Source organism: Apiotrichum porosum (assembly GCF_003942205.1).
Source record: "Apiotrichum porosum strain DSM 27194 chromosome Unknown scaffold_6, whole genome shotgun sequence".
In the NCBI taxonomy this organism is placed as follows: Eukaryota; Fungi; Basidiomycota; class Tremellomycetes; order Trichosporonales; family Trichosporonaceae; genus Apiotrichum; species Apiotrichum porosum.
This window is the reverse complement of record NW_021167113.1, coordinates 1,047,109-1,065,399: the sequence shown is the minus strand read 5'-3', so window position 1 is coordinate 1,065,399 and position 18,291 is coordinate 1,047,109. Positions and strand designations below refer to the sequence as shown.

The window sequence follows — 18,291 nt, the reverse complement described above, 5'->3', positions numbered from 1 at the left end:
GCCCACTGCCTCGCACTCGCACGGGCACCATGTCCAACTCCAACTTCCTCGACGTGAGCTTCACGACCCTGATTGAAGCTGACAGAAACAGAAGGCAATCGCCATCGTCCAGAAGGCCATTGACGAGGACGTCAAACAGAACTATGCCGTGGGTCCACATGTTCTCCGAGACAGCGGGCTAACCTTGCACAGGAGGCATACAAGCTCTACCAGGATGCTCTCGACTACTTTATGATGGTGAGTGCCCATATATTTGGAACAGGACTGACGGCAGGCGATGAAATGTGCGTTATCAGTTGGTGGACGCCGACAAGCCGTGATGGTCGCGCGAGGGCCGCTGGGCTCGCGAGGAAGGTGCCGAAGAGTATGCCTGCTGGGTCACCAGTTAGAGCACCAGGCCCCAGGACCATATACCACCCAGTCCCTCGCTCTCCCCACACACCTGGAAACTTGACTGACGCCTCAGATGAGAAGAACGACAAGCTCAAGGAGCTCATCCGCAAGAAGTTCACCGAATATTTGGACCGTGCCGAGAAGCTCAAGGAGCACATTGCCAAGAGCGAAGAAAAACGGTCTCGAAGCAAAGTGGGCGCCGAAGGAGGAGGAGGCAGTGCGGCCGGTGGACCCAGCGTGGGCGGCAAGGATGAGGACGACCCCGAGATCAAGAAGCTCCGCGGTGCTCTTGCCGGTGCGATCGTCACCGAGTCGCCCAATGTCCAGTGGGACGATGTGGCTGGCCTTGCGCAGGCTAAAGAGGCCCTCAAGGAGGCCGTCATTCTCCCTATCAAGTTCCCCCAGCTCTTCACCGGCAAGCGTACCCCTTGGCGCGGTATCCTCCTCTACGGACCTCCCGGTACCGGTAAGAGTTTCCTGGCCAAGGCGGTGGCGACCGAGGCCAAGAGCACCTTCTTCTCCGTTTCGTCGTCGGACCTCGTCAGCAAGTGGATGGGAGAATCGGAACGGTGAGTACAAGGTCGGCGGGGAAGCTGTGTGGCCAGGCATCGTTCAGCTTCCGCGAGCTCTCATTCTCTGGGTTCCACTGACTCCCCAGTCTCGTCAAGCAGCTCTTCCAAATGGCGCGCGAACAGAAGCCCTCTATCATCTTCATCGACGAGATTGACTCGCTTACCGGTACCCGTGGCGAGGGCGAGTCTGAGGCCTCGCGCCGTATCAAGACCGAGTTCCTCGTCCAGATCAACGGTGTGGGCAACGACGACACGGGGGTGCTGGTCCTCGGCGCGACCAACATCCCATGGCAACTGGACCCTGCCATCAAGCGACGGTGAGTGACAGAGAGGCAGCGGCGCAGCGGCTCGAGAATCCCCACCCACTGAGCCGTACTTCGTCCCCACAACGTCTGGCTACCCGCGATATACTCACTAACGGGCAGATTCGAGAAGCGCATCTACATCCCTCTCCCCGAGCTCGAGGCTCGCCGGAAAATGTTTGAGCTCAACGTCGGCACGACCCCGCACCAGCTCTCGCCAGCCGACTTCCGCCACCTCGCGAAGCTGACCGAGGGCTACTCTGGTTCCGACATTGCCGTCATTGTGCGCGACGCCCTCATGCAGCCCGTCCGCAAGGTCCTGTCCGCCACACACTTCCGCGAGGTCACCGTCAACGACGACGACGGAAACGCGGTCACCAAGCTCACCCCTTGCTCGCCCGGCGCCGACGGCGCAGAGGAGAAGACATGGAACGACGTCGAGAGCTCGCAGCTGCTCGAGCCCTTGCTTACCGTCGACGACTTTGAGCGCGCCGTCCAGATCAACAGGCCAACTGTCTCGCAAGCCGATATCCAGAAGCACATTGCGTTTACAGACGAGAGTGGTGAGGCATCGTAACTCGTGTTTTACGGAAAACAAAAAACCAACAATGATACCCGACCCTGGGCGATTTGACTGCGTAAGGGGAACGAAGACTGATGACTTTCGACAGGTGGAGAAGGCAACTAGGACTAGGACGAGTACAGGTACATGCATGGTATAGTAGACACATGGGAAGGGCACGTGACGACACTGTACTTGTTGGTGGGTTGGGAATACAAAAACGTGAGAGGACTGAATCCAGGTGTCGGGGGCAACACTCTGTTGACATTCTGACGACGTGACTTGGCGACTCTTTTGCTTGACTCCTTCTGCTTGACTCTTCTGCTTGACTCTTCTGCTTGACTCTTCGGTGTGCTTCTCTTCTTGTCCACATGGTCCCTCGCATTCGACTCATTGCTACCTCGTTCTCAGTCATCGACGAGCATGGCGTCGGAACGGTTACGGCGAGGAGTGTACGGCGACCACACGGCCCTAGGGCGAGGCGTCGGAGGGGAACGCGGCGGGGATGGGCTGTATCGGCGCTTCGTTGGCGTCCTTTGGGCGCGCTCGTAGTCCGGCAAGGAGACGACGGAGAGGCGGTAGCCTATACAGTGTCAGCGTGCTTCAGTGGCGAAAATTGATCGGCCAATTATTGTGCTGTACTCACGTTGGTCGACGACCTTGTTGTGGACTGGCAATTAGCATCTGTCGCAAACATTCAAGGTGGACTCACAACGCTCCTTTGCCCGCTCGGCATCGCCCTCTTCAAAGACAATAATTGCCATGTCGCCCTCCATCTTGACACTTCTGACAGGGCCAACTCCACAGACCATGAGCCTGACGACGTCCTCAGGGCGAACGTCGCGGGGGAGAGGACCGACGATTACCGTACGCTCGTCGCGCGTGACCAAGTTCCGAGGGGGGGAGTATTGGTCGGTGAGGCGGCTCTCCAGTGGGCGACGAGCGGCCCAGCTGGCAGGAAGAGACCAAGGGGTGTACTCATTCTCGTAGGAGCGTGGGTGTTTCCTTGGGTATTCAGAGCTACGGTCTGGACTGTGGACACCTTGGTGGCGGCAGGACGGTGAGGGGGGGCTCGTGCGGCGGGGGTAGCTGGGAGACGGAGGGCTGCGGCTGATGTTGTCGTTAGGTCGAGATGGCGAACCGCGCTGGCCAGATGGGTCATGCTGGCCACCTGGAGTGCGTTTGTGGGACTCCTCATAACCGCGGTGGTCATCAGAGTAGCGGTCCCGGTCGTAGTCGTTGGAACGCTCCGACCTGGTTGCGCGGTAGTATTCATCCCAGGCCCTGGCGAAGGGTAGGCGCTTGGTACTGGGACTGGCAACACTGGCGACACGGTCCTTGGGACGGACTGCCACGTACGGCTTCCACCCACGAGTCGACCACTTTGGACGAACGGCAGGCGCGTTCAGGTTGCCTGCCATGTTGGGGGATTTTGCTGCTGGCGCGCGACCGCGTCCCTTGACCTTGACCTTGTGTGGCCTGGGCACGCTCATGCGATCCGCCAAGGCAATGGGTTGGGGCATCACTGACGTCGCCGGGGTGATGATCGAGTTTAGCGTGAACGCAGTGGACGCCGGCGTAGGACCGTGAGGTTCGTCCGTAAGAACCAGGCGGCTGGCCAAGGAAACGACGCTTCCAGCACCAGTTGGGGTGACTGGACGAGTGATGGGGCTGCTGGGGCGCGTTGAGACCGGGGTCAGGTCGAACGATGCCTCTCGCGAATCAAGGGCAAACGGGAACGGCGAGGAGCAGGGACTTGGCGAGCGCCAATCGTTTTGGGACATCTTTGCCTCCCAGTTGTCCTTCAAAGAAGAGCGTGGGCCCTCACAACGCGTGGGTAGGACTTGGATTTGATGCGGAAGGAAGGCGCGGAAATAGAACGTTGAGCGGGGCCTCCAGGAAGAGGGCTGCGTGGCAGTTAGATGAGATGTCGTTTGGATGGACGCACAAGAAGAAAACAATGGGATAGGGGGAAGGTGTGAAAGTAGACGGTGTGAAACGACTGCTCGTGGCGGAGAGAAATATCAGTCGCGTAATCCAGAATGTTTGGCTGTCTTGTTTGGTTCCGCAGCCTGCACCCAGCCGGTTCATCACCAGACAACGCAACAACCAACACACGCTCATACCAAACCTGTACATGCATGCTATGATACAGAGGAAAAGGACATATCTCGAATCACATCAGGAGGGAAGAGGAGGCCTTTGGGTCCTGTGCTTGTTATGGTCAGGACGCCGCACGACCGAGAGGCGACAATCATCATCACATCATCAACCACCGCTTGTGAACTTCCGTAAGCTTTTCGGCACTGATGAATACTGACAGACTCACAGAGACTTCTAATGATTTCCCCATGGGCGCCTTCTAAGACCAGACTCGCGCCCCCCTTGTCCTTCTTGATATCCTCCGATGGTCCAATTTGGCGGACGAACAAAAGGGACTGGACCGACAACGGCAGTGCGCTCGTCGCCCGTGTGGAGATGCTGCGAAGGGAAGTGGCGATCAAAGTTCCAGTGAGGCGGCGGTACCCAACCAGGCAGCCTATTGGATGGGTTGGTCGGGTGATATCCTTGCTGATATCCACCCTGATATCCACCGTCTTGAGATGACCTGTGCGAATAGGCGTAGGCCCCAACTTGGGAGGTCGACCCCCCATGCCCCGAGTACCAAGATGGCGCATTGGACTGGGGTGGTCCGACAAGGTCAGAATACCCGTCCGACATGGAAGGGTATTGAGAATATGCGTTAAGCTGGGCATTGTAGTTGTTCTGAACTTGCTGATCCTGGAGATACCCTTGCCTGGCGTAACCTAGGTCGGGATCTGAGCTGAGAGTGGCGATGCGCGATGTGGAGGGTGCCCGGACACAGCTGTCCATCGACAAGCTGCCTTGAGAACGGTCGTGGGTGTACGGGTGTGAGCGGGTCGGCTGTCCAGCACGGCGAGACTTGTCGAGGGGTTGGACTGTATTGCACCCAGTTGCTCTGACGTTAGGCAGTGGCTTGGCCTTTGCCGTTTCCGTCTTCTTCTTGCCTTTCTTTGTCTTGCCGCTCTTGTCCTGTCCCTTCTTCTTGTTTAGGTTTGTTTTTGCCACAGATGCTGCAGCGTCGGCGGTGATAGTGGGTGGCACAACTTTGGCAGGTGCTGTCGTCTGTGGGAGAGCCATAGGCCATCTTGAAACTCGGCCCATCTCCACTGTATTGCTGGACGTGACTTTCTTTTTGGGTGCAACATCGGTGGAGTTGTCGGCCATCCCATTCGTTGTTGAAGCTCTGGTGATCGAGGAGGTAGAAGCGTTGGTGCCGGCTACAGGTGCCACAGGTTTGGCCATCGGAGTCGTCTTCGAAGAGGACAACGGCCATCTCGACACTGGTCCCATCTCCACAGAGTTGCTAGACGTCACCTTCTTCTTTGCTGTAAACTCTGTGGAGAGGTCGCGGTCCACCAACATGGCGGCCTTCGTTGCCGAAGCAGTTGTCTTCAAAGTCGGCGTGGGTGTCCCCGAGTACAGGAGCGACCTGGGCAGTGGGGGGGTGATTGGTCTTCTAGAGAATGGGCTCCTGTGGACCAGTGGTGAGGGGCAGTCGGGATACGGTGTCGGTGGAAGACGTGGTACGGGGGCCGGCGAGCGCCAGTCATGCGCGTTTGACTCCCCAACGGAGCTGCGGGACCCCATGGATGCGAGTCGGGGTCACAAGAAGGCGTCTGTGGGCATGTTAGGTTGGGATGATACTGTGTCGATGGACGCACATGGATGGAGCAGTGGGAGACGGAAAAGTCGAGGAAAGTGTGTGGGAGGGAAGGAAACAACAACACCGTCACCCACACTGTGGTGGCGATCGTCAGCTGCGAGTGGCGAATGGCCATTTTTGGTTCCGTTCATATCATCTCCTCTTGTAGGCTTCTTTGTCTCTCAGCTGCCTAACCACGGCCTACATGGCTGCTGAGGTGAATCAAAGAACTGCAACCTTCGCTTCAGTACTCATGCATTGGACTAAGACCGGATACCGGCCCTATCTTTAAGCTGCCTCACTGTGAACAACGTCAACTCATGTCACCGTGAGGACCAACCTTGTTTGTTGCTGATCGACATACAGTTGTTCGTGGCCATATCAGAGTCATGGTAGCACACTTCCTTGTTGAGGGGGTGTCTAATACGAAGCGTTGCGACTTTACTTAACCTAAACTCTCTCCTCACACAGCCGCACCAAACAAGGAACTGTGACATAAGGTCCAACTAGGGAGTTGGGAGGATGGTCCAACAGCTGGCTGACAGTGGGGTCCTAGATAAGACACGGTGGCTGAGGTGACATCTATACAGGTGTTCTTGCAGATGCTTCCCACTGTGCGCCGTGTGCAGGACAGCACTTTCGTCAGAGTAGCCAGTGGGTGGCTCCTGCAAAACCCGGCGTAAATCGTCAAAAATGACTCGTTTCCTTCTCCGCTCGATCTGATGGGACCGCTGTTTCCTCTCTCCTCCTGCGTCTCGTAACCTCAGCATTGTTCAAGTTTAATACAACGTTTTCTGACCATGCGTGTGCATGCAGACAGGCAGCTTCCACCTCACTCGGGTAGCCATGGGCGGAATAATCGCCATCGAAAAATCCGTGTCCGAACGCGCTCCATCTTCTCTGTCAACAAACATCACAACACCGTTGGTGAAACGGTATCATGCGTCGTTGCCATCGACGCGGCAGGGGTTCGACTCCCTTACGGTGTATCTGCTCTAGTCTGCATGGGACTTGGGCGTTCTCTTTTGGTCTGGGCTCAAGGGAGGAGCTAGGAAAGAGTTGGAGGGCGGTCTGCGGATCTGCGGTCTCTCGTCCGCGTGAAGGATACAGGTGTCTCATGGGTTGCCAGGCTATGTGGACTACTCCTATTAGTAGTATTACTCGTACAAACATATCTCTCTTTCTCTCAAACTACCATCACTGTCCCCTATCCAGTGACCACGCTCATTACACAATTTGTCAATTTTCGATTTAACGCGAGCCACGCTGCGCGTCACGCTTCTGGTTGTCAGCAGCAACGGAGCGCATGAGACCCGCCATCTTGGCGACCTGGCCACTGCCGCGCCTTCGACGCTCTTCCCTTCTGGCTGCCTCGCTGGGTGAATCTGCCTCTGACTCGGCTGGAGCTTGCCAAGACGCCCGGTTGGCTGCGGCATTGTTGCCGGAGGTTGGCGCCGTGCGTTTGGACGAGCCTGCCAGTCCCGAGGCCTTGGGTGGTGGAGGCTGTGTAGCGGTCCAGTTTCCAGCGCCTCGCTTGCGGTTTGTGCGAGAGTTTCGGGACGTGGTGCTGGCGCTGCGACCACCGCCATTGTTGGCGGATCCTTTGGGCACACCCTGGGGGTGCCACGGGCGCGAAGGCAACGGCGCTGGCTTGGCAGTGGCCTTGGGGTTGGACTGTGGCGCTCCGCGCGCAGGTTGAGCTGGAGTCTGAACTCTGGTGGGTGACGCCAAAGGAGTGGTGGCGGGCGTAGGCCATGCGGAGTGTGTCATGGAGGAGGGCTCTGTGGATGCGGCGACTCGGACCCACGATGGTGGTGCAGAATCTTCGCCAGGGAGTGGGGGTACCACAAAGGCACATAGCTTGCCTGCGCGAGGTCAGCACGATTCTTCGATCTGGCAACACCTCGACTCACGACCATCGAGAGCATAGTTCTTCACTGTATTGTCAGCGTACAGTTCGAAATCCAGTTGAAGGGGTAGCGGCTCGACTTACTCATGCCGCACGCTCGCCATGCGTCTGCACGTCTGAACCAGATGGTAGCCACTCCGTCGTCCAACTTGACGGCGCTCACAGGACCAACCCGGCCTATGAAGTACTGTTGAATGGCGGTCGGGGTGACGTCGCGGGGTACGGGGAGGATAAGAAGGACATGGCTGGGGTCCTCGACATACTTGGACCCGGTGGGTGTTGCCTGGGCCAGGCGACTGCCGAAGGTGCGCACTGAACGGGGCGGCTTAGCAGGTGAGCCCCAGCCGTTGGTGCTCGAACTGGCTTGGGTGTCTTCCTCTGCGTCCCAGTTTGGAAGGCGCTTGTTGGAGATGCTGAGAGGCCATCTCTGACTGGGGGGAGTTGGTGCACGGGGGAGAGGAGTGAAGACGGGGCGGTTCATCCATTGGTCGAAGCGTGCCATGCGCTGCTTTGGGGACGTCAGTGAAAGGGGGAGGGGAGTAGACTCACTTCGTCAATGCTCAGATCGATATCCATGGGCTCGCCCATCTTGGCCAGTACGGGAGATGTTGGAAACGGTCACAATAAGTTAGGAGTTAAAGGGGTAGGTGTGGATTAGGTGGAGAGGATGTCAAGATGGGTGAACGTGAGGAAGGAAGATGGGTGATGGACGAGGGAAGACGTTTCTAGCGGCATGGGTCGTCTTTCCTTCAGTGGCACCAGTCCTCCACCGCGGCGTCTACGGGACACGTTACTATTGTCACTCTTCATGCTCTTCACGCCAAACACCCTCAAACATGACACTCGTGCATAGGTTTGTTGAATGTACACTGGTGTTTGTGAGTATGAGAGTGGGTGAAAGTAAAAGTCAGTCAGTCACCAGTGTCCACTGACACCATCTACTACGGTGGTGAGCGACGACAGTGCAAGGTTACGAAACGGAACACCCGCTGCCAAGACCCGTTGCATCTCCTCGACCCATTCTTAGACCTTTTCTACTACCTATACATCTACCCTGCTGCCATCCTGCTCACTTGGGCGTAATCTTGGCCGGAGGGAAGTTGAACTTGATGCCGGTGGCCTCCTTGGCCGCGGCCACCCACTTGGCGACGTTGGGAAGCGACGGGTGCTCCCAGAGCAGCTCGTTGATCACGGGCGCGTTGACCTGGGAGGCAGCGTACCAGCCCCAGAGGCTCGCATCGGCGTGGCTGGGCTTGGTGCCGAGAATGAAGGGGCCGCCGTTGGGGGCCTCGGCAAGCAGCCTGTCGAGGGTCTTGAGCTTCTCGCGGGCCACCTCGGCCTTCTTGTTCAGCTTCTCCACCGAGCCCAGAGTCGCGAGGTGGTCGTCGAGCAGGGCCTGGTCGTTGCCGTACTTGAACTCGAGGAAGTAGTCGGCCGAGGCCTTGTCGAGGTTCGTCCAGAAGAGCGGGCGGAACAGCTCGCGGATGGCAATCACGAGGTCGCCGTCGATCCAAAAGTCCAGGAAGCGGATGGAGGCGTGCGAGTCGGGCGAGGGGAAGAGCGACTTGTCCTCAGTAGCGTGGTGCTTCTGGAGCTGGGGTGAATGTCAGCGGGTCTCCTATCATTGGAGGGGTAGATACAGCAGAAGGCTCGCTCGATGTCGAGCGTGCGAGCCACCAGCGCTACTCACATACTCGGCGATCTTGAACGAATCAGTAATGTACTCGCCGCTGCTGAGCTGGAGCGTAGGGACGGTCACCACGTCGTTCTTGGTGTCGCTGGCGAGGTTGTTGCGGACACCAATAAACGTGAGCGGGACAGACTTGTAGGGCACGCCGAGGATGCTACAAGACCGTCAGTGGCCGTACAGACGAAGCAGGGCAGAGGATACCCGTGATGGCCGCGATGGCCGCGATGGCCGCCGCGATCGAGGTTGAGCGCTGCTGCATACCATCGCTTGCTGCCCAGCATGTACTCACGCAAGGTCGGCCTTGGTCTTGTTCACATACGGCGAGTGGCCGGTCTGGCTCTCCTTGTTGTCCTCGCGCGAGACCAGCTCGTAAAGGGTGTACTCGGGGGTGCTCATCGTTGCGGCTGTGGGTGGGTGTGGTTGTAGTGTAGGAAGTCGAAGATGTTGTGGCTTTATGAAACAACAAGAGCCGCGCGCGTGCTTTCTGGAACCTCGAACGTGTCTATCGCGTCTGGGGATCTGAGAGAGAGCCGGGGGGATGCTGTTTGGCGTGTGATGTCGAGTCACAGAGGTCAGATGGTGTGATTACAAAGCACGGCACCGGCACGACGGTCAACGCCGGCTGCACCTGAATTTGTTGATATGAGGTCATCGTTGCCTTTTTTTAGGTCGCCGACATTTTGGGGACGTGGGGACCGAAAGCCAAATCGCTTCTTTCTGTCTTGCAGCAAGTCCTGAATACACGCTACATTGCATGCTTTATCGTTCCATCTCGTTTGGCATGCCTGCCGACTCCTCACACCATATGTGCTCAACTATGCATGCAAAAAAAGTCTCAAAAATGTGTACAGGTTTATTGGCCCAGCCGATCCTCTCGACTCGTTTTCTCCCTTCCCTCCACTTCCACCGGCGCTGCTGCGGAGTCTCCTTGCACGCGACAACGAGCCCCTCTGGCCTCTATTGGCTCCAGTGGTACGCGAACCGTCGGCATGGACACCGTTGCTTGCCCAGCGATGCAACCAACGCCTTAGACCGTGTCCTCCATCATCAGCCTGGGGAGAATGTTCATTCCCACGAGCTCCTGGATGAGGAGCTTGGCCGCGTACGGCATGGTGATCTTGACGACGGCCTTGCTGGACGCGCAGCCCTTGCACCAGCCCGAGTACGCGAGCATGCCGCAGGTCTCGCAGACCTGCGCGTCGAACGCGTCCGACGAGATCATGAGACGTTCCAGCAAAAGCTGGGTGGCGCCGTATCCGATAAGACTGAAGAAGAGAGTTAGTAACCATGCAGCATAGAGAGGGGTTGGTCAACTCACCAGTCACGCTCCATTTCTCCGAGACGCAGACCACCGTCCTTGGAACGACCCTCTGTGGGCTGACGCGTGAGGTTGGCCTTGGGACCGGTGGGACGCGCGTGCATCTTGTCCATGACCATGTGCTGGAGAATGTCAGCTGAGTGTTCCTGCTAGAAGGCAGTTGACTTTGGCCCCATTGGGAGCTGGGACAAACCAAGCCAGCCGATGACGAGCCCAACTTACCTTGAGCTTCTGGTAGTAGATGGGACCAAAGTAGACGTATGCCTCGAGGGGCTCGCCCGTGATACCGCTCTGGAGCATGTCCTTTCCGGCGTACGAAAAGCCATTGTCGATAAGGATCTGGCTCATGTCCACAACCTTGGATCCGCCAAACGCCGTGCCGTACTGGAGCTTTCCGGACACGACGCCGGCCTTGCCGGACAGCAGCTCGATCATCTTGCCGACCGTCATACGAGAGGGGAAACCGTGTGGGTTCATGATAATGTCGGGACAGATACCCTGGTCGTTGAACGGCATGTCCTGCTGCGGCACAATGAGACCGCAAACACCCTTTTGACCGTGACGCGACGAAAACTTGTCTCCGAGCTCGGGACGACGGGTCTGGCGGGTGAGCACCTTGATGAGCTGGTTTCCGTCTTCCGTGTCGGTGACCATGACCTTGTCAATGTTGGCCGGCTCGGGGAGCTTGTGGACGACGGGGGAGGGCTTGAAGCCGACGGTGGGGCCGGGACCGCGCGTGTCCATGGGCGTCTCGCGGGCGGCGATGAGGTCGCCCTGGCCGACGACAGCGCCGGGGGCAACCAGACCGTCCTGGTCGAGCCACGAGTGGCTTTCGGGGCGCTGGTCTGGGGGCAGCATGGCCAAGCGCTCTGCCGTTCCGTTCGGGAAGGAGCGGAGGGGGATGGTCTGCTTCTTCAAGACGTGGCAACGACCGAAACCGCGGTCAGCCGAGGCGCGGTTGACAATGAGCGCGTCCTCGATATCGTAACCAGAGTACGACATGACAGCGACAGTGGCGTTCTGACCGGCGGGCAGCTTGTCGTAGCCGACAAGCTCGATGGTCTTGGTCTTGACCATGGGCTGCTGCGGGTACGTCATGAGGTACAGGAGGGTGTCGATACGGTTGAGCTGGTTGTACGCAATGGCGCCAATAGCCTGCTTGCCCATTGCACACTGATAAGTGTTACGGGGCGACTGGTTGTGGTGAGGGTACGGGATAAGACCGGCGACGGCACCGAGGATGGTGAAGGGCTCAATCTCGAGGTGGGTGGTGTCGTCGACAATCTCCGACTCGTAACACGCGATGAACGAGTCATTCTCCTCGTTGACATCGAGGTACTCGACCAGACCCGAGCGGAGGAAGTGGTCGAACGTGACCTTGCCGGCCTTGAGGAGACGCATGTGCTCCGAGGTGACGCGCGGGCGGCCATTCTCGACAATGATCATCGGACGACAGATACGTCCACCATCCGAGGCAATGTAGATGACGCGCTGGTGGTGGTTCATGTAGATGGAAACAAACTCGGAGGTACGGCCGGAACGACGGAGCTTGCGGAACGTCTGGACAAAGCGCCTGGGGAGAGCAGTGACACCCACGAGCGAACCGTTGACCTGGACAATGTACACACCGGGGCGGTACAGCTCGTTACCGGTCAGGTTGGAAATGTCCTCGACACCGAGCATGTACGCCATGGTGACAAGGGGCTCCTCTGGGACATCGGTGGTGATATGGGTCATAAGGGCGAGGTTCTTGACCAGACCACACGCCTCACCTTCGGGCGTATCGGAGGGGCAGAGCATACCCCACTGCGACGGCTGGAGCGCACGAGGACCCGAGACCTTTCGTGTCTTTTCGAACTGCGAGGTGATACGCGTCATCATACCGAGAGCGGCGATGAAAGAGAGACGCGACAGGACGTGCGTCACACCGGCACGCTCAACGTGGAAACGCTTGAGCGACCAGTTACCAGTCGAGATGGAGCGGACGAACGCCGAGGTGATAATGTCGCTGCCACCGGTACGGACGAGCGCCGAGGCATCAAAGGGACCAGCGCGCGACTTCTTCTCGAGAATCTTGTCCATGCGCTTCTTCAGGTCGGTGTTGAAGGTCTTGAACGAGTCTTCGAAGAGTAACGAGAGAAGCTGACCGGCAAGCTCAAGACGCTTGTTACCGACATAGTCGCGGTCGTCGACCATGTGCTCGTCGACCATGGCCGCCAGGACACGGCGGGTCATGGTGGCGAGGTAGATCGACTTGGGCCTAAAGTTCATGTCGCGAACGGGAACGTGACCGAGAACCATGGCAGCAAGAGCCTGCATGGCAATGTCGATGGGAGTGAGCTTGTGGCCGAGGGTACGGTCCTCCTTCTCCTGGTTGGGCGACACGCGGGCACCAATCCACTCGAGGGCCTGGCGACGAGTAAAGATCTTTAGCCTGGTAGCCTCCTCGAGCGAGACGCCGAGAGCCTCCTGGAAGCGCTCGTCGGGACCACAGGTGAGCTGGAGGATCTCCTTGTCCGAGGTGATGCCCATGGCCTTGAGGGCAATGACGATGGGGATCACCTCCTTGAACGAGTTGTGGCGAAGGTAGATGCGGCCAGTCTTGGTGGTCACGTACGTCTTGACAACACGGTCGTGGGTGGACGAAGTGACTTCGGCGGTGACGACGTCCTTTTTGGGGTCGGTCATGACAATGATACGGTTCTTGGACAGCTGCTCCTGGACGAGAATGACCTTTTCGGTACCCTTGACCACAAAGTAGCCTCCCGGGTCGAGCGGGCACTCGCCCATGCGCGCAAGCTCGGCTTGGTTCTTGTTGGCCAGGTGACACAGGTCGGACCGCAGCATGATGGGCAGGGAACCAATGTGGATACCCTGCTGCTTACGAATCTTGTCCTCGTGCGTGTACTCAATGTCGACATAGATGCCTCCCGAGTACGTGTTGTCGGTCAGACGACACTCCATCGGTGTCAGACGCTGGTTGACTGCGCCGACCTCTTTGCGCAAGGGGCGACCGATGCGAATGTCAGTGTAGCGGATGTAGTACCGGGGGTTGGCATCCGACACGACCAACGAGTTTGCGTGGAGGATGGCTTTGATGTCCGTGTGCACAAAGTAGTTGAACGAGTCGAGGTGCTGCTTGACAAGACCCTTGACCTTGAGAAAGGCAGGAAGGAGCTCCCACTTGTCCTGCGTTTGTTAGCTACCAGAAAGCATACCGTGTAGCTCACCTCGACAGTCTTGACACCGCGCGCGTACCAGTCGGCGCCCTTGTCCGTGTGCGTGCGCTTCATGAGCTCGGCCCACTGCTCCTCGCCTTCCTGCAAGTTGGACTGGACAGCAGTCTTTGAAGGGACCTGGACAGTGGGTCGGAGAGGCTGCTTGCCCTTCCTCGCGGCCGCGGCTGCCGCAGCAGTCTGGGACGGAGCGGCGGGGGCCTTGGGCTTTGGAGCAGCAGGTGCCGCTGAACCGCTGACGGCGCGAGTGGCGGGCTTTACGGGAGCGCGCTTGGGAGCACCGCTGCCGGCGGCAGCTGCGCGTGTTGAGGGGCGGGAGGGCCCACTCGCTGCTGGCGGAGGGGCCATGGTCGTGGATGTGTGTTGTGGATGGTACGAAATGACGGTGTGTGTAGAAATCTTGATGTTCTGTGCGGATGCTGCCAGTTTCCGTTACGTAATCACAATTAACGGCCACGTGTAGAACGCATGGTGTTGCCCGGGACGATGACAACCGTGGGAGACAATGCGTCGTAGGAGATCTGGGCCGTCCAAGACGTGGCGGTCAAAACATGCAGGCATTTTACAGTCTTTCCAGCAGTTTGTATTGGTGCATTAGCTCATTCGTTACATTAGTTACTCGGCTGAATGAACTACGAGGTGGGCGATGGTACAGTACTTTAACTTCAAACGACGCCAAAACGACGCCAAAACGAGGAAAACGACGCACAAGCTGTGAGTGTTGTGGGTGTATCTGTCATTTTTCTTTCTCGCCCTCGCCCTCGCCATCGCCGTACTGCTTGTAACAGAAAATACATTGTAATCTATGCTCTACGCTCATCTCTAATCTAGGCCTCCTGCGCGTAGGCGGGGTAGCTAGTTCGTCAGCCACGGCACGGGAAGAGACTCTCTCGGGTACCACTCACTCGGTGTAACCAGTCTCGGAACCACCGTAGAAAGTCTTGCGGTCGTATGGGTTGAGGTCGACCTTGTTCACAATGCGCGCCAGGAGGTCGGGGTTGGCTGTACGGTTAGAACCCAGAAGTATTTGTACCGATACGCCTTTCCACTTTCCACTTACCAATGTAGTGGCGGCCAAACGCGACCAGGCCGCCGCGCTGGGCGAGGAGCTGCGTCGCCAACTCGGGTGTGAAGCCACCGGCAGCGATAAACTCGGTGTGGGGCGACGCGTTCACGATGTCACGGAGGGGCTCAATAGACGCCGACCCGTCCTCAGTGGGAGCCACGTCAACGTTACCGGCAATGCGCTCCTCGACGGCGTGGATGTATGCGAGCTTGGGCTGGGCGGCAAGCACGGCGCTGATCCACGGCTTGAACGTAGCCAGAGGGTCGGCCTCGCGCATGCCCTGGAACGTGCTGAAGGGCGAGGTGCGAAGGCCGACGCGGTCGGCACCAATAGCGTCGGCTACGGCATTGACAACGCGCAGAGGGAAACGGATACGGTTCTCCAGGCTGCCACCGTACTGGTCAGTGCGGTGGTTGGAGACCGACTGGAGGAACTGATCCAGAAGCTGGGCGTCAGTGGTGCATTCTTCGTCTCCTCTCAACTCACGTAGCCGTTGGCACCGTGGACCTCGACACCGTCAAAGCCAGCCTCGACGGCGTTGAGAGCCGCCTGGCGGTACTCGCCGACGTAGCGGTCAATGTCGGCCTCGGAGAGCGCCTTGACCTCGACGTTGCCGCCGCCGTGGGTGTAGACATCGTCGGAGGGGCCGTACACGGTGACATGGTCGGGGCTGGCGGTGCGGCTGATGACATTAGTGTTTTCCCCTTTTTGCACCTCGCACACTCACCCAAGCGCCCAGAGCTGCACGAAGATGTAACCGCCCTTTGCGTGCACGGCGTCGGTCACCTTCTTCCAACCGGCGATCTGCTCCTTGGAGTAGATACCGGGCGCGCCGGGGAGGCCGCCCGCCTCCTGGGCGATGAACGCGGCCTCGGTGATCTCGAGACCACCGTCTATGCTAGTCAGAGACTGTGTATGCGCAATGAAGATGAAGACTCACCAGTGGCGCGCTGGGCATAGTACGTTGGGGCATGAGCCTGGGGCACGCCTTCGGCCGAGTTGCGGAGGCGCGTCAGTGGCGCCAGCACGAGACGGTTCTTGAGTGGGAGGCGCCCAACGGTGATGGGGGTGGTGATGGTGGTGGAGACGGTCATTGTGGCGTGGTGTATGCAAGTCGATACGAGTTTGTTTAACGATGGAGGGCACCGAGGCCCGTCTAGTCTTTATACATGGGCCATGTTGGTTGATGACGCCATCCACGCACACGAACTTGTGCTGATTGATCATCAACTTTTGCTTATGGAGGGCCAAGTGGAGGACCACTCTATGTCCCCGGTAGCCAGGTGGAGGCTTAATCACCATTTATCCCGCTCGTCCAGCAAAAATGAGCTGCAAAATGGCCTGCGCGCGCACCGGCCAGGGATCCAGGCATTCGATTCTGATTAATCTGATCTCTGGATCTCTGGTAATCTGACCTCTGCGCCTTTGCACAAGCCGTCGCGCCCGGAGATTACCGGCCGAAGCACAGCCGTGGCGCTCACAGTGTTCAAGGCAGCACGAATGGGTTTCTCGCAGCACCATAGTCGTGCAACAACACTGCACATTCCTGGCCCAGCGCATTCCAAACAGCCCAGGTATTACAACTGCATCCCGCAATTCTACAGAGTCTACCAATTTCCCTTATGCGGCGACGCCGTTGCCGTTCGCCTCGTGACCGTTACCGTTGGCGGCGGCCCTCTCCTCAAGCACCTTGCGGACACCGGGGAGGATGAAGCGGCCGTAGTCAATGGCGTCGCTGAGGTTGTCGTAACCACGGATGGAGATGAGCTCAGCGCCGAGGTCGACATAGTCGATAAGCGAGTCGATGATGGTCTGGTACGAGCCGACGAGCGCGGTCGAAGCGCCAGCAGCGTTGGTGGCGGTCACGGTAGGGTACCACAGCGCGCGGTCCTGGACGTCGCCGCGCTTGGCGATCTCGAGAAGACGCTGCGAGCCGACGTTTTGGGGCTGGCCCGGGGTAGCGAGGGGGATTGTTGAATTGGCAGGAGGTCCAGCGCGGTTGCCGTTGAGGGCGTCGAGCGTGCGGTGGGCCTTGGCCCACGCAAGCTCCTCGGTCTCGGCGATGATGGGCCTGAAGGTGACCCAGATGCGGGGGCGGTCGTTGGCGGCACGGCCAGCCTTGTCGGCGGCGGCGTAGATCTTGTCAATCTGCTCCTTGGTGTCCTTGAGGGGCTCGCCCCAGAGACCAAAGATGTCGCCGAGAGCGCCGCCGATGCGGTACGCGTCGTCCGACGAACCGCCAACCGACACTGCGATCTTCTTGAGGGGCAGCACCGAGTTGCGGAAGTCCTTGAACTTGTAGTACTCCGAGTCCCAGTCAAATGGCTCCGAGGACGACCATGCGCGCTTGAGGATCTTGATGTAGTCCTCGAGACGGCCGTAGCGCTCGGCCTTGGTGAGGTAGTCGCCCTCGCGACCCTGCTCGACGTCGTTGCCGCCGGCGATAAAGTGCACGACAACGCGGCCAGCGCCCAGCTGGCTCAGGGTAGCAAGCTTCCTCGCCGCCACAGTGGGGTAGATGGTGTTGGGGCGGAGCGCAATGATGATGTTGATGTTCTTGGTGACCGCGAGGACGGTCGCGCCGAGGGCGAAGGGGTCAAAGCCGCCCGAACCGTAGGGGATCAAGGTGTAGTTGAAGCCATAGTCGTCGAGAGTACGAGCGTAGCGCACGAGGAACTCGGGGTCGACGGGAGCTCCGGGCTTGGGGTGGATCTCGTTAGAGTCGTTGGCGAAGGTAATGCTGATGAACTCGGTAGGCATCGTGGAGATTGAGGAAGTGGTTTGGGGATGAGGCCTTGCCCAACTGCCCATGCATCAGCTTTAAGAACCATCTCTGGCGGCGTGTCCGACTGACGCCAGACGATGCAAGCTGATTATTCATGCCACTACGCGTCATGTCGTGATGTCGCCAACTTGGACGGACCCGATAATGCGTGCTCTCGGCTACCATTGGCCTCGGGCCATTGAACCATTGTGACGCCATGTCATGTCGGTTGTGCGCCATCGGTTTTTCGGTGAAGGCCGACTTTTCGACCTGGATTACCATTGTATGCTTGCTTCGCGTGTGCTAGGGCAATGCATATGGCTCGAGGACACGACTTCTGTGCCTCGTTGCTCTGGCGTGCGCGCGTCGGTGTCGCCGTTCCCCCCCGAATTGCTTTGCGGAGAACACTGGGAGTGACCGAAAGAGCTCTTGCGTGAAAACAAACACCCTCGTTGCCCTTTCGCCGAACGCATCAACGAGCTGTCACCCTCGCCGGTGCAGAATGTCTCTCGCCCCTTCCCTTCTGGACCGTGAGCGTGTTGATGTAGAGGATGGCATGTGAGCCCTTGTCGCCGGGCACGCTGGTACACGCCGGGGTTGACCATGTTCGAGACGGCAGCGCAGGAAAGGCTCTAACGTTCTTGTTGCCGTTGGACGCCGAGGTACCGGCTACCAACGCGACCCTCGAATACAGCGAAATAGCATATCCCTTGCTGTTGACGGCTTGCAGGACACATGGGATGATGCGCGGC

General features: G+C 58.6%; 8 protein-coding genes and 1 non-coding gene across 9 annotated transcripts; 2 read left to right on the top strand and 7 right to left on the bottom strand.

The window, feature by feature from the left end:
• Positions 1-29: 29 nt before the first annotated feature.
• On the top strand, positions 30-1,844 carry VPS4 (Vacuolar protein sorting-associated protein 4; the record flags this gene model as incomplete). Its single annotated transcript, XM_028623491.1, has 7 exons — positions 30-53; positions 92-148; positions 193-237; positions 275-284; positions 467-962; positions 1,052-1,282; positions 1,391-1,844. The coding sequence occupies 7 exons, from the start codon at positions 30-32 to the stop codon at positions 1,842-1,844; spliced, it is 1,317 nt and encodes a 438-aa protein (XP_028476424.1).
• Positions 1,845-2,236: 392 nt separating this feature from the next.
• Positions 2,237-3,352, bottom strand: EHS24_008168 (uncharacterized protein; the record flags this gene model as incomplete). The annotated part of the gene is made up of 3 exons (XM_028623490.1): positions 2,237-2,412; positions 2,476-2,499; positions 2,542-3,352. 3 exons carry the CDS (start codon positions 3,350-3,352, stop codon positions 2,237-2,239), a joined length of 1,011 nt encoding a protein of 336 aa, XP_028476423.1.
• An 814-nt stretch (positions 3,353-4,166) lies between these two features.
• Positions 4,167-5,501, bottom strand: EHS24_008167 (uncharacterized protein; the record flags this gene model as incomplete). The annotated part of the gene is made up of 1 exon (XM_028623489.1): positions 4,167-5,501. One exon carries the CDS (start codon positions 5,499-5,501, stop codon positions 4,167-4,169), a length of 1,335 nt encoding a protein of 444 aa, XP_028476422.1.
• A 973-nt stretch (positions 5,502-6,474) lies between these two features.
• Positions 6,475-6,545, top strand: EHS24_008166. The gene has a single exon. It is a non-coding gene; the product is annotated as a tRNA-Gly (tRNA).
• A 262-nt stretch (positions 6,546-6,807) lies between these two features.
• On the bottom strand, positions 6,808-8,053 carry EHS24_008165 (uncharacterized protein; the record flags this gene model as incomplete). Its single annotated transcript, XM_028623488.1, has 4 exons — positions 6,808-7,421; positions 7,470-7,493; positions 7,550-7,970; positions 8,015-8,053. 4 exons carry the CDS (start codon positions 8,051-8,053, stop codon positions 6,808-6,810), a joined length of 1,098 nt encoding a protein of 365 aa, XP_028476421.1.
• Positions 8,054-8,534: 481 nt separating this feature from the next.
• EHS24_008164 (uncharacterized protein) lies at positions 8,535-9,551 on the bottom strand (the record flags this gene model as incomplete). The annotated part of the gene is made up of 3 exons (XM_028623487.1): positions 8,535-9,059; positions 9,156-9,309; positions 9,445-9,551. The coding sequence occupies 3 exons, from the start codon at positions 9,549-9,551 to the stop codon at positions 8,535-8,537; spliced, it is 786 nt and encodes a 261-aa protein (XP_028476420.1).
• Positions 9,552-10,182: 631 nt separating this feature from the next.
• On the bottom strand, positions 10,183-14,057 carry RET1 (DNA-directed RNA polymerase III core subunit ret1; the record flags this gene model as incomplete). The annotated part of the gene is made up of 4 exons (XM_028623486.1): positions 10,183-10,420; positions 10,474-10,595; positions 10,696-13,662; positions 13,704-14,057. The coding sequence occupies 4 exons, from the start codon at positions 14,055-14,057 to the stop codon at positions 10,183-10,185; spliced, it is 3,681 nt and encodes a 1,226-aa protein (XP_028476419.1).
• Positions 14,058-14,536: 479 nt separating this feature from the next.
• On the bottom strand, positions 14,537-15,869 carry EHS24_008162 (uncharacterized protein; the record flags this gene model as incomplete). The annotated part of the gene is made up of 6 exons (XM_028623485.1): positions 14,537-14,564; positions 14,615-14,711; positions 14,770-15,208; positions 15,262-15,457; positions 15,503-15,668; positions 15,716-15,869. The coding sequence occupies 6 exons, from the start codon at positions 15,867-15,869 to the stop codon at positions 14,537-14,539; spliced, it is 1,080 nt and encodes a 359-aa protein (XP_028476418.1).
• Positions 15,870-16,395: 526 nt separating this feature from the next.
• EHS24_008161 (uncharacterized protein) lies at positions 16,396-17,535 on the bottom strand (the record flags this gene model as incomplete). The annotated part of the gene is made up of 1 exon (XM_028623484.1): positions 16,396-17,535. The coding sequence occupies one exon, from the start codon at positions 17,533-17,535 to the stop codon at positions 16,396-16,398; it is 1,140 nt and encodes a 379-aa protein (XP_028476417.1).
• Between the last annotated feature and the right edge of the window lie 756 nt (positions 17,536-18,291).